Below are 12,851 nucleotides of genomic sequence, written 5' to 3' on the forward strand. Positions count from 1 at the left end.
TTTCTCTGTTTCAGCTCTAATAATTATGTGGGCTTTTCTCCTTCATTCTATTATTGCAGTATATAACTTTTTTGTTTGTTTTTGGGTTTTTTTTTTAGTATGTTTGGCACAAAATATTACATTCGTTTCAGGTGTACAACGTAGTGATTAAACAAGTCCACGTATCCTACTATGATCATCCCAGCTGTGGCTACCAGCTGTCACCAGACAATGCTGTTACGACCCCACTGAATATATTCCCTATCCTATAGGTTTTAGTCCCATGACTTATTCATTCCATAACTGGAAGCCTGTATCTCCCACTCACTCTCACCAATTTTGCCCATCCCCCTCTCCCTTCTGGCACCCATCCATTTGTTCTTTATATTTATAGGTCTTATTCCACCTTTAGTTTGTTTATTCATTTCTTTTGCTTTTTAGATTCCACATATAAGTGAAATCATATGGTATTTGTCTCTGTCTGACTTGTTTCCCTTAGCGTAATACCCTCTAGATCCATTCTTGTTGTCACAAATGGCTAGATCTCATCCTTTTTATGGCTGAGTGAGATTCCATCCGTATATATGATGAAAAAAAAATATATATATATATATATTCACATCTTGGCTATTGTAAATAATAATGCTATATACATAAGGGGTGCATGCATCTTTTTGAATTAGTGTCTTTGTTTTCTTTGGGTAAGTACCCAGTAGTGGAATTACTACAGTAATGTGGTGTATAACTTTGATTGATTTTGGTATGTTGAACCAATCTTGCACTCCTGGAATAAATTCCTCTTGATTATTTTAATATGTTAGTGAATTTATCAACCACTACATTTTACTATAGTACCTTAATCCTTTCCTTGCCAATATCTTAGCAAGCAGATCATTCTCTTGTTATACAAATTGTTCTATAATGTAATAAACCATTAAACACCACCCAGTTCCATTATGTGAAGGAAATAATATAACTCTGGTAATAATACCCAATAAAACACCAGAAAGGGAAAACTATGGAATGTCTCTGTGCATACAAGGCATGGATTATCTCATTTCCAATTATTAACTACTTAGGAAGCATTTATTGAACTTCTAGTGGGTTCCAGGCACTGTCAAAGTTATTCTGAAGGTGTTTACAAGTATGAAAGGGGAAACAAATAAATTGCTGCCTACCATAGAGTTCAGTACAGTACTATGATAGAAATGTCCATCAGTGCTACGTAATTACATTAGAGGGTATTTTCCTGAAAAAGAGGATGAAGTTAGCCTTGAAAATATTGTGTTACTCTTAAACTGCCTTGAATGATGGGTCCTGGAGTTAGCCAGGATAAAGAAGAGTTTCATACAGAAGAACTGTCTAGAAAGCGACACTGTGAAAAAGCATAGTGATTGGAAAACTACAAAGATTTCCAAATGGAAGATCTGTACAAGAAAGTGTTACAAAATGACATTTTTGAGATAGGTGGGGCCCAGTTCATAAAGCATTTCGTGGGTTTGGTTAAGGAGTCTGAGTGTATTTTTTTAAGACCCCAGGAACCACTGAAAGATTGTAGAGCCGCATGAGCGCATTTTTATTTTAGGAGATCATCCTAACGGAGGGTGGACTGTGATTTGAAGGGTGGGAGGGGGAGGGAGGGAGAGGAGACCAAAGGCAGAAGGGCAGGAAGTGATTGTGTTAATCCCAGCCGGAAGTGATAAGGGTCTGTACTTGGACCGGAGGAGAGAGACACATTTCAGAAGTCTTCATACAGAGAATAAGAGGCTGTTGGTGATCAAGTAGGACTGTAAGGATGGGTTGTTGGAAACTGAATTAGTTGGGGTGTGAAGTTTGAAGGGCAACGATCAGAGAATCAATAGAAGACAGCAACGAGAAGGAGTCGGTAGTGGTGTCCTGAAGGAATGAAGCTTCCTGAGGTAGTAGTTTTTAACGGGGTAGAGCAAAGAAGCTCTCAGGCAAGCCTAGCATGTGGGGCGTCTTGAAAGACATTGCATTGCCTGGTCTCTTCAAACTAATTTCATGGTGGGAAGGAGAGGAATTTAGGGAAGGATAGGGAGACTGTCTCACTTTGGAAGAGACCAAAATAGATAGATAGATAGATAGATAGATAGACCAACGCCAAAAACCAAATGTGGTACACAAACGTTGATTGGAGTTTAGGTTGAAAAAACTCTTAAGTGACAATTCTGTTACAGTTGGAGAAGTTTGAAAATGGAATAATTGTTAGATCTTAGTGAATTTTTGTTAACTTTAGAGAATGTCACAGTTATACTGGGGATATGTAGGAGAATATTCTTATTTTTAGGAGATGCATGCTGAAGCATTTAGGGACGAAGTATTGTAATGTTTACTATTTATTTAGGGACGGAGACAGAAGGAGGTTTACCAAATGGCAAAATATTAACAATAGTTCAGTGGCGGTGCTGGGCATAGAGCTGTTTACAGTAATAAGCTTTCAACTTTTGTGTTTTTTTTTTTTTAAGTTCTTATTTTAATTCCAGTTAGTTAACGTACAGTGTTAGTTTCAGGTGTACAGTATAGTGATTCTCCACTTCCACACATCACCTGGTGCTCATCCGACAGGTGCGCTCCTGAATCCCCGTCACCTGCTTCACCCATCCCCCTACCTCAAGCTTGCGCTTTTTCTCAACGTTTGAAATTTTTCTTAATTAAAAGACTTGGAAAAAATAGGACAGGTTAGGAGTAGGGGACTGTGAGCAGCAATGGGGAGCAAAATGTTGTTAATATTCCTTAAATCCCTGAGATCGTTGATGGGGAGAATGAGTGATACATTCTTAAGTCCTTAGGGTATCGATTCTCAACCTTTGTCACTTCCAAACAGGAGCATGGAAAATAATACCCAGTATGATGCACTGCGGTAACAACTGAGGCATCCACATGGGGCTTAATGAAAAAAATCATTGCATTTCCTGTATGATTTTTATTTTAATTTTTTAAGGTTTTATTTATTTATTTGAGAGAGGGAGCACATGAACATGGGGAGGAAGAGATAGACGCAGGCTCCCACTGAGCAGGGAGCCCAACGTGGGGCTCAGTTCCAGGACCCCGGGATCATGACCTGAGCCAAAGGCAGACACTTAACTGATTGAGCCACTCAGGCGCCCTTCCTGTATGATTTTTAAAAGAAAATAAAATAGTATTGGGAAATTTGTAAGTGATGAATTTATATATATATATATATATATATATATATATATATATATAAAAGTTTATATATATATATATATATATATATATATATATATATAAAAGTTCCAAATGTATTTAAAAATTTGTAACGAAGAACTTTAAGTGTGGGGCTTGAGTTCAGGACCCAGAGATCAAGAATTGCCTGCTCTACCAACTGAACCAGCCAGGAGCCCCCCAGAATATTGTTTAATATCAGATTTTATGCTTCAGTTTTTGAGTCTACCACCAACGAGAAGCTTTGTTCATACAAAAGTATAACTTTTGTATATTCTCAACTATTAAACTATTAAAACTGTTCTCAACTATTAAAAAATAATAACAGTTGAAATTATATTTAGATGGGGGCTCCTGGGTGGCTCAGTCAGTTAAGCATCTTCCTTTGGCTCAGGTCGTGATCCCAGGGTCCTGGGATCGAGCCCCACATCAGGCTCCCTGTCCAGTGGAAGCCTGCTTCTCCCTCCCCCACTCTCCCTGCTTGTGTTCCCTCTCTCGCTGTCTGTCTCTCAAATAAATAAAATCTTAAAAAAAGAAATTATAGAATCTAAAAATGTATCCTTTAATTGACAAATACAATGTAGAAAATTTTGTAATAATGCAAGTTGTTTTCTAACTCGTTTGAACTTTCTCCTATCAATTTATTTCAAAGTAATGATGAAGATTTACTTTATAAAACAGGTATGTGTTGTCAGAGGCATGTAGCAAGTTACTAAAAGAGCACGTCAGCTGCAGAGGGACAGAAGTAGACTATTTATGTGAAGATAAAGATGTGGGGCTGCTACCTAGAGCCATGACACCCCTCAGTCCCTGATCACACACTGGGTTGCACAGTGTGCTCCTTGGGCAACTGGAACATGAACTTCTCCAGCCGCCCTCCGGTCCTTTGTCCTTGGTGGACGGCAGTGCATTTGGTATATGGCTCCGGTGGGAGCTCATGTGGTAGATCACCTTCTTGGCAATGTGGGGCAGTGGGCGTCTGATGGCGTTTGTGGTGCTTGCCACCTGTGCAGACTGAGGGCCACGCCGTCATATCCTGCACTCCTCTAAGCCTCCTTCTGGGAAGCCTTGAAACAGATACTCTCAGCTGCGTGACCTCATCCGGCCACAGTGGAAGATGAGAGGATCAGTATTTTTGGTGCCTCTGTCATCCATTCACATCTTGCTAATGTCCAGTAGGTGAGGATTCCTGATTAGGGAAGTCCTAGATTTCAATTAAGGCATGAATTATTCCTGGCAGACGGTAGCTGGAAAAAGGAGATTGCATGATCTAGTGCATTTGGGAAATGTCGTGTCAAGTAAGTGGAGGTATCTTTGCTGTAGGACATCCTGCAGACTTCATTGCGAGAGCACACATCGCAATTCTCCAGGAGGAGACTTACAGTGTTCAAAGTTGCCCAGAAATGTTAATCATTGGAGTCTTTTATCAAGAAGCCTCTTGAGGAATAGGTGTGAGACAGAGCACACTGCAGAAAATGTAGAAAATACTGGAGAGGGTGGTAAAATTTGTTCCCCGTTCTTAATATACAAAGTTAGATGGAGAAGGAAGGAAGCTGCCTTCCGTTGTGATACCTGTTTGGGGACACAAGTCAGCGCAAGGTTGGCTGGCCAAAGACTGGTGCGCGAATCTGTTTAGTAGTAATGTCTTTAAAAACCAAAAATTATCATTACAACTTTATGCATTGAAGTGACTTTGGTAGTCAGTCAATGCTATGAGTCACGAAGAGGAAATAAAAAGTATAAATTTTGGAAGGAAGAGACAAAATGTGTTATCAGGAAATGTAAATTGACTAAGAAGCAATTTTTTTTAAAAAAGGTTTTATTTATTTATTTGATGGAGAGAGAGAGAGATCACAAGTAGGGAGAGAGGTAGGCAGAGGGGGAAGGGGAAACAGGTTCCCTGTTGAGCAGAGAGCCCAGGACCTTGGGATCATAACCTGATCCGAAGGCAGAGGCTTAACCCACTGAGCCACCCAGGCGCCCAAGAGTAAAATGTATTTTTAAATTTTAGAAAAGAAAAAATTGAGTTTTCACCAAATCTCCAGGAAAAGGATGATTTTCTCCCTCCTCCTTGGTCCTTTCAAAATGTAAATTCTTTTCCTTTTCATTTTCCTCTCCTTTCTTTTCCTTTCTTTCTAAATGTAATTGAAATGTTTTCTTCACACCCTTTAAACTGTCTTGCATACACACTGGGGTGCAGATATCTTTTATTTAGATGCAGATTAAAAGTTACAATAGTTCTCCTCCAAAGAATTTTTGGATAGTATGAAAATCACTTGTACTTGACTTAGGGATGTGACACCAGTACAATATAAGCAAATTTTACAGCAGAACTGTTCAGGTGTGGGGTAGGCTGCCTGAGGCGGGGGTGGGGTGGGGAGTGGGTAGTGAGTGGGGGGCTCTCTGTGGCACAGAGCTCATCGGTCGGAAGCTAGAGAACCACACATCACGCATGTCGTAGGAAGAATTCACAACTCCGATCCGAAGTTGGACTGAACCTCCAGCATTCCTCCTGAGCTTCTAACCCAGGAACAGATAGGGCGAGAGATGAGGGCAAGTGTGCGCAGCTTCTGTGCCCTCTCTGGGTGGGTCACTGTCCCAGGACCTCCACATGGAAGGTCCACAAAAGGAAAGTTTCAGAAAGTTGAAGGATAAGAAGAAAACTCCTTGATGTGACTACCTAAAAATAAGACATAGTATACTTTTTAAATGACCTTAAAATTAAACAACGTCATGATAAAAAAAAAAACACAGTAGGTTTAGAGGGAACATAACCTCCACATCATAAAGTCCATCTGTGCAAAACCACTGCTAATATCCTAAATAGGGGAAAACTGAGTGCTTTTCCTGTATGGTCAGGAGCAAGACAGGTATGTCCACTTTCACCACTGTTGTTTGATACAGAACTGGAAGTCCTAGCCATAGCAATCAGATAGCAAAAAGAAAGAAAGGCGTCGAAATCAGAAAGGAAGAAGGGAAACATTCCCTATTTGCAGGTGACATGATACTCTATGTAATGACTCCACCCAAAAACTGCTAGAACTGATAAATGCAGTAAAGTCGCTGGACAGAAAATCAATGTGCAGAAATCTGTTGCATTTCTATACACCAATAAGGAAGCAGCCGAAAGAGAAATTAAGAAAACAATCCCATTTACCGTGCACCCAAACCAGTAAGATACCTAGGACTAACCAAAGAGGTGAAAAATCTGTACTCTGAAAACTATAAAACGCTGATGAGAGAAATTGAAGGCGACACAAAGAAATGGAAAGACATTCTATACTCACGGATTGGAAGAACAAATATTGTGAAAGTGTCTGTACTGCTAAAGCAACCCACACCTTTAATGCAATCCCTATGAAAATACGAACAACATTTTTTCACGCAGCTAGAACAAACAGTCCTAAACTTTGTATGGAACCACAAAAGACCCGGAATAGCCAAAACAATCTTGAAAAGGAAAAGCAAAGTTGGAGGCATCACCGTTCTGGACTAGGAATCATACTACAAAGTTGTAGAGATGCAAACAGCATGGTACTGGCACAAACACAGACACATAGATCAATGGAACAGAACAGAAAACCCAGAAATGAACCCACAACTGTAAGGTCAATTAGTCTTCAGCAAAGCATGAAAGAATATCCAATGGGAGAAGACAAATGGTATTGGGAAAACTGGACAGCAGCATGCAGAGAAATGAAACTGGACCACTTTCTCATGCAAAAAAAAAAAAAAAAAGAAAAGAAAGAAAAGAAATGGATTAAAGACCTAAATGTGAGGCCTGAAAACCAGAAGAATCCCAGAGGAGGATACAGGCAGTAACCTCTTTGACATTGGTTGTAGCAACTTCCTTCTAGTATGTCTCCTGAGGCAAGGGAAACAAAAGCAAAAATAAACTATTGGGACTTCATCAAAATAAAAAGCTTCTGCCCAGAGAAAGAAACAATGAACGGAACTAAAAGGCAGCCTACGGAATGGGAGAAGATACTTGCAAATGACAAATAATTCACTCTTATGTGGAACTTAAGAAATAAACAAGAAAAGGGAAAATTAAAAAACAAAAACAAAAAAAAAGCCAAACCAAGAAACAGACTCAAGAAACTATAGGGAACAAACTGTTACCCAAGGGGAGGTGGGGTGGGGGATGGGGAAACAGGTGATGGGACTACGGAGGACACCTGTGGCGATGAGCACTGGGTGTCGTGTGACAATGTTGAATCACTATATTGTATTCCTGAAGCTAATTTATTACACTGCATATTAACTACCTGGAATTTGAGTAAACACTTAAAAAAATAAATAAAATGACCTTAAGTTTAAAAAGCAGACATCAGCTTTGTGTGCTGGCCGTGTTAAAACCAGTGAGATTTTCCCAAGACAATATGACGACTAGTTAGAACTTCCCCAATACCCTACACAAATTCCCACTATATTCAACTCACTGTATTTCAGTGAGATAATAAGACAAACTCACAAAGATGAATTGGGCAAGATTGTGCACTAAAGAATAATTATAACAGTGGAAAATTGGAGACAACGGAAATGTCTACAATTAGAGGGTTGGCTAAGTAAATTGTGGTAAAACTCTATAATGGAATACCAAGCAGTCACTAAAAATGGTACTGCGATCGATATTCTTTTGAGAATGAAAAATGCTCCCAATTTACTGTTGAATGAAAATTAGATTAGGAGACAACAGTAACAGTAGCTAACCCTGCATGGTAGGATTCAAAGTGGTTTTTACTTAATCTAAACTCTTCTTACATATCCTTTTTTTTTTTCCTCCAGTAATCATGTATCATATTGGTGATCAGCAAGGATATGAAACTGGTTTTATTTAAAAAAAAAAAAAGAAACGCAAACAACTAACTTGAAAAATTGTTTGCAGTAATTATGACACGGGGTTAAGTCATTACTTAAAGAGCACATACATCAGGGCGCCTGGGTGGCTCAGTCGTTAAGCGAGTGCCTTTGGCTCAGGTCATGATCCCTGCGTCCTGGGATGGAGCCCCACATCCAGCTCCCTGCTCAGTGGGAAGCCTGCTTCTCCCTCCCCCACCTCCCCTGCTTGTAGACCCTAACCACTCTGGAAAACAGCATGGAGGTTCCCCAAAATGTTGAAAATAGAACTGCCCTATGACCCAGCAATTGCACTACTGGGAATTTACCCTAAAGATACAAACGTAGTGATCCAAAGGGGCAGGTGCACCCGAATGTTTATAGCAGCAATGTCCACAATAGCCAAACTATGGAAAGAACCTAGATGTCCATCAACAGATGAATGGATCAAGAAGATGTGGTATATATACACAATGGAATACTATGCAGCCATCAAAAGAAACGAAATCTTGCCATTTGCGACAACATGGATGGAACTAGAGCGTATCATGCTTAGCGAAATAAGTCAAGCGGAGAAAGACAACTATCATATGATCTCCCTGATATGAGGGAGTGGTGATGCAACATGGGGGCTTAAGTGGGTAGGAGAAGAATCCATGAAACAAGATGGGATAGGGAGGGAGACAAACCATAAGTGACTCTTAATCTCACGAAACAAACTGTGGGTTGCTGGGGGGAGGGGGGTTGGGAGAAGGGGGGTAGGGTTATGGACATTGGGGAGGGTATGTGCTTTGGGGTAAATTGGAAGGGGAGATGAACCATGAGAGACTATGGACTCTGAAAAACAATCTGAGGGGTTTGAAGTGGTGGGGGGGTGGGAGGTTGGGGTACCAGGTGGTGGGTATTATAGAGGGCACAGCTTGCATGGAGCACTGGGTGTGGTGAAAAAATAATGAATACTGTTTTTCTGAAAATAAATAAATTGGAAAAAAAAAAAGACAGACAATTTAAGAAACAAGAAAAAAAATATATATATTTATATCTTATATATTAAAAGAAGAAGAACAAGCAGAAAAAAAAAAGAGTATATGAACTTAATCTCTTTCTTTTTGGGTGTCCTATGTTATTATTTGAAAAATAAATTTTAAGACTTGATTGCATTATTTTTTCTTTTATTCCACTCAGCCAAACACCTTGGAGTCAACCTCAAGAGCTTTCTTTTCCTCTGCGTCTAACATCAAACCTGTCAGCAAGTCTTGTCGGCTCTGCGCTTTCGATTATACCCAGAATCCTCTCGTTTCTCCCCATCGCCGGCTGCTTCCATCGCCATCCCTGCCACCATTCCACTCTCCCTAGAACACCGCAGTGACTGGTGTCTCCTTCCATCCTTGTCCCTTTCTGGGATATTCTTAAGATTACAGCTGAGGTGACTCTAAAAGCCAGGCCATGTCACGTCACTGCCTAGAACCCTCCAGTGGTTCATCCTCTCATTTAAAGTAAACGACAGAACCTTTAAAGCACTATACAGAGACCATGTCGAACCTGGCTCTACCCCCAAATTCACACTTCTCTGACCTTATTTCCTACCATTCTGCCTCTGCTGTTCTATTGGGCTAAAAACTCCTGCAGATATTCATAAAGCTGGCTCTTTCCCAGGTGCAAAAATCACCTTATTACTAAGGAGGTTTTCCAGTACCAACCCCCCCCACCCCTTTCGCAAGACCCCGCCCCCCAGACTCTGTGTATCTTACCTGCTTTATTTTTTCCAGCACCATTTGACTGACAGTGTATATTTACCAAATATGTATAAGCTTATATATCTCTCCCAATAAAAACAGCTCTGTGGAGGTAGGCATTTTTGCCTGTTTTGTTCCTTGCTATAATGTTAGCACTTAGAATAATGTCTAGAACCTGGTAGAGACTCAATAGATATTTATTGACTAAATGACTTTTTAGATTCTTTCTTTTTCTTTTTTTTTTTTTTTTTAAGATTTTTATTTGACAAAGAGAAACAGCAAGAGAGGAAACACAAGAAAGGGGAGTAGGAGAGGGAGAAGCAAGCTTCCCACTGAATGCGGAGCCTGATCCAGGACTCAGGTCTAGGACACTGGGATCATGAGCTGAGCCAAAGGCAGATGCTTAACGACTGAGCCACCCAGGCACCTCTTTGTAGTTGTTTCTCATAAGTAAATCTTAGTCTCAAAACTAGTTTGAAAGCCTTTTGAGAGACTGTCTCGTGTTGCTTTTGCCTACCTCCTACCCCAAGGTCAGCCCTCCTTAAGTGCACAGCCAGACACACCAGTGAGCCACAACCTATCCATAGAGCTGGATTCCTTCTGCCTCTTGGGCTGGGACTCTGTCCAGACTACTTGAGACAGAAGATAGGCTGTGTTGGAAAGCATTCTGTGTCTTGATCCACATGGTGGCCCCAGGACTATGGACATTGTGTACTCAAGAGCAGTGCGCCTCTGGTACTGTGTTGTGTGTGACTCGTGTCTCGGGAAATGAATGTTCATCTATTCCTAGCTTAGTGGTTGAAATTTTTGTTTTTGCATTCAAAGGTAGAGTAAACACTTTTTATTACTTTGTGTTTTGCAGAGCTAGTCGTAGCAGAATATCACAGAAAAATCAAGGAGGCTTTTGAAGTGTTTGACCACGAGGCAAATAATACAGTGGATGTGAGGTTTGGCAATGTTTTCTTTGTCTTAATTCTAAATTATTGATGCAACTCATACAGTAGAAGAGGCCTCCTGTCTTTTTTCAGTCCTTGGATTTATTATGCTATCTATGGATCTATCTATCTTTGATTTAAGAGAGTGTGGGTGGGTCTGTGGGGGGTAGGGGTGGAGGGAGAGAATCTTCAAGCAGACTCCCTGCTGAGTGCAGTGCCCAATATGGGGCTCCATCCCTCAACCCATGAGATCATGACCTGAGCCGAAACCAAGAGTTGGACTCTGAACCAGTGGAGCTACCCAGCCACACCACTTATTATGCTATTTAAATTTTTTATTTTCCGTGCTCTGTGAAAGGTCTTTACTAACTATTCTTCAGATCAATCCTGTTTCTTATTCTTTATAGTCTGGGAAAAGATTATCCACATTGACCACTTCAACCGCAGGCTGTCAGTTCTGCGGGGGAGGTGAACTCGGCTGGAGCATTAGTGCTAGAGACTTAGCTGGTGCTCAGTAAATAATTGTTGACTGAATGAACAGAATTTGCTTTTAAAATAAATAAGTATAGGGCACCTGGGTGGAGCAGTCTGTTGAGCCTCGGACTCTTGGTTTCAACTCGGGTTGTGATCTCAGGGTTGTGAGATCGAGCCGCGTGCTGGGCTCGGCACTTAGAGATTCTCTCCCTCTCCCTCTGCCTCTCTTGCTTGTGTGCTCCCTCCCTCTCTCCCTCTCAAATAAATAAACAAATCTTTAACAAATAAAATAACTAAGTATGTATTATCAAGCCGTGAATTAGAAAGATTAATAATGCTTAAACGATGATGTGCTCCCCAAGTAAAATAACAAAAAAGAACCCAAACAAAAGAACATATGAGAGAGAGCCATGAATACTGGGAAGTCAGGAGCAAAGGAGGCGGAATGGTTTGAGACCAGAAAGGAAAAAAAAAAAGGCAGAGGGAGACTCCCCGGGAGAACAAAGAAGCTGTAGGGTCCACGCTGCCACGTCCCGGAGCGGCCGAGAAGCCGTTCTTCCAGGAGAGCGAGCGCAACGGTCCCATCCGGCGGGCCCGAGGCCTCCGCACACAGCGGCCAGCCCGGCTGCGGGAAGGGACAGGGAAGGACAGTCGGAGGCTCACGCGCAGGTGCCCTTTTAGGACTAGGCAAGGCTCCAAGTGCTTTAACCCGAGCTACGCTGGAGGAGCAGCCCGCGCTGTTACCGTATTTGCGACAGGTTGTCACTACACACGTCGTTTCGTTTCTTACATCTGGAGGCATCAGGTGTGACTGCAGGAGAGGGACGGAGAGGTGCGTCCAGTTCATGCTTTGTACTAGCGCCTTACGAAGCTGAGTTTTGTACCTCGTCTGTGTTTATGGTCCTTACAACAGCGGGTGAGGCTGAGAACTACCTTCTAGAACCGTCGCCGCAGTCAGCCCTGTGTGAGCCTCGGCTCCGCTGTCGCCTGGGACATGTGCGGGTCACGTGCTGGGCTCCGGGTGCTCGGGCCACAGCGCAGGCGGCCTGAGTGACCCCGGAGTGGGAGCTCCTAGGAGGAGAATGACCGGGTCGGACCCATCGCTGGGGCCAGGAGCTCACATCCATGACCTCATCTTCGTCTTTTTACTTGTGTGCTAAGAGTTGGCATCTCCAGCGTCTGGAAACATAGAAAAGGTTTGCTCAAGGTCCTATCAGGGTTTTAAAATTCTAGGTCTCTGCCTGTTCCCTCCTCGCCCCCCTCGACCCCTCCCCCTTTGCAGGAGGCCCCCCTGGACCTGTCTCCAGCCTTTGGGCCTCCTGACAGAAGCAGTGAAAAGAAAGCCTCCCAACTCTCTTAGAGCACTGATGCCAGGTCTTTTTTGGGTAAAAGGGCTAATTTAGGAAAAACAGACATGCTTATGGGATGCATCTTTCTCCCATTCAAAATTCAAAAATTTTACTGTGGCCCCAAGGGAAAGTATGTATTTTTACAATGTAAATGGTCTACTTCATCATGTAAAGAAGGTTACAAAGAAAATTGGCATTGTTTTTCTCACTCAACAATTAATGCTATGCGTATTCGAATGGTAGCAAGAGGGATGCATGCAGCTTCCTAATCTTTATTCCTTCTGTTAATTCTGAACTTCATCACGTGTGTTCTCATGCAGCTGGTGTCATTA

General features: G+C 41.8%; 1 protein-coding gene across 4 annotated transcripts in view; it reads left to right on the forward strand.

Moving 5' to 3' along the window:
- Window positions 1–12,851, forward strand: part of EFCAB2 (EF-hand calcium binding domain 2) — a 105,871-nt gene that overhangs the window by 42,191 nt on the left and 50,829 nt on the right. For all 4 annotated transcript variants that reach the window (XM_044267068.1, XM_044267066.1, XM_044267067.1 and 1 more), the window contains one exon: window positions 10,624–10,708. In XM_044267068.1, coding sequence (XP_044123003.1) covers window positions 10,624–10,708 — 85 coding nt within the window. The remainder of the gene's footprint in view (window positions 1–10,623; window positions 10,709–12,851) is intronic.

This window comes from Neovison vison, chromosome 10 (genome assembly GCF_020171115.1).
Source record: "Neovison vison isolate M4711 chromosome 10, ASM_NN_V1, whole genome shotgun sequence".
Taxonomy (NCBI): Eukaryota; Metazoa; Chordata; class Mammalia; order Carnivora; family Mustelidae; genus Neogale; species Neogale vison.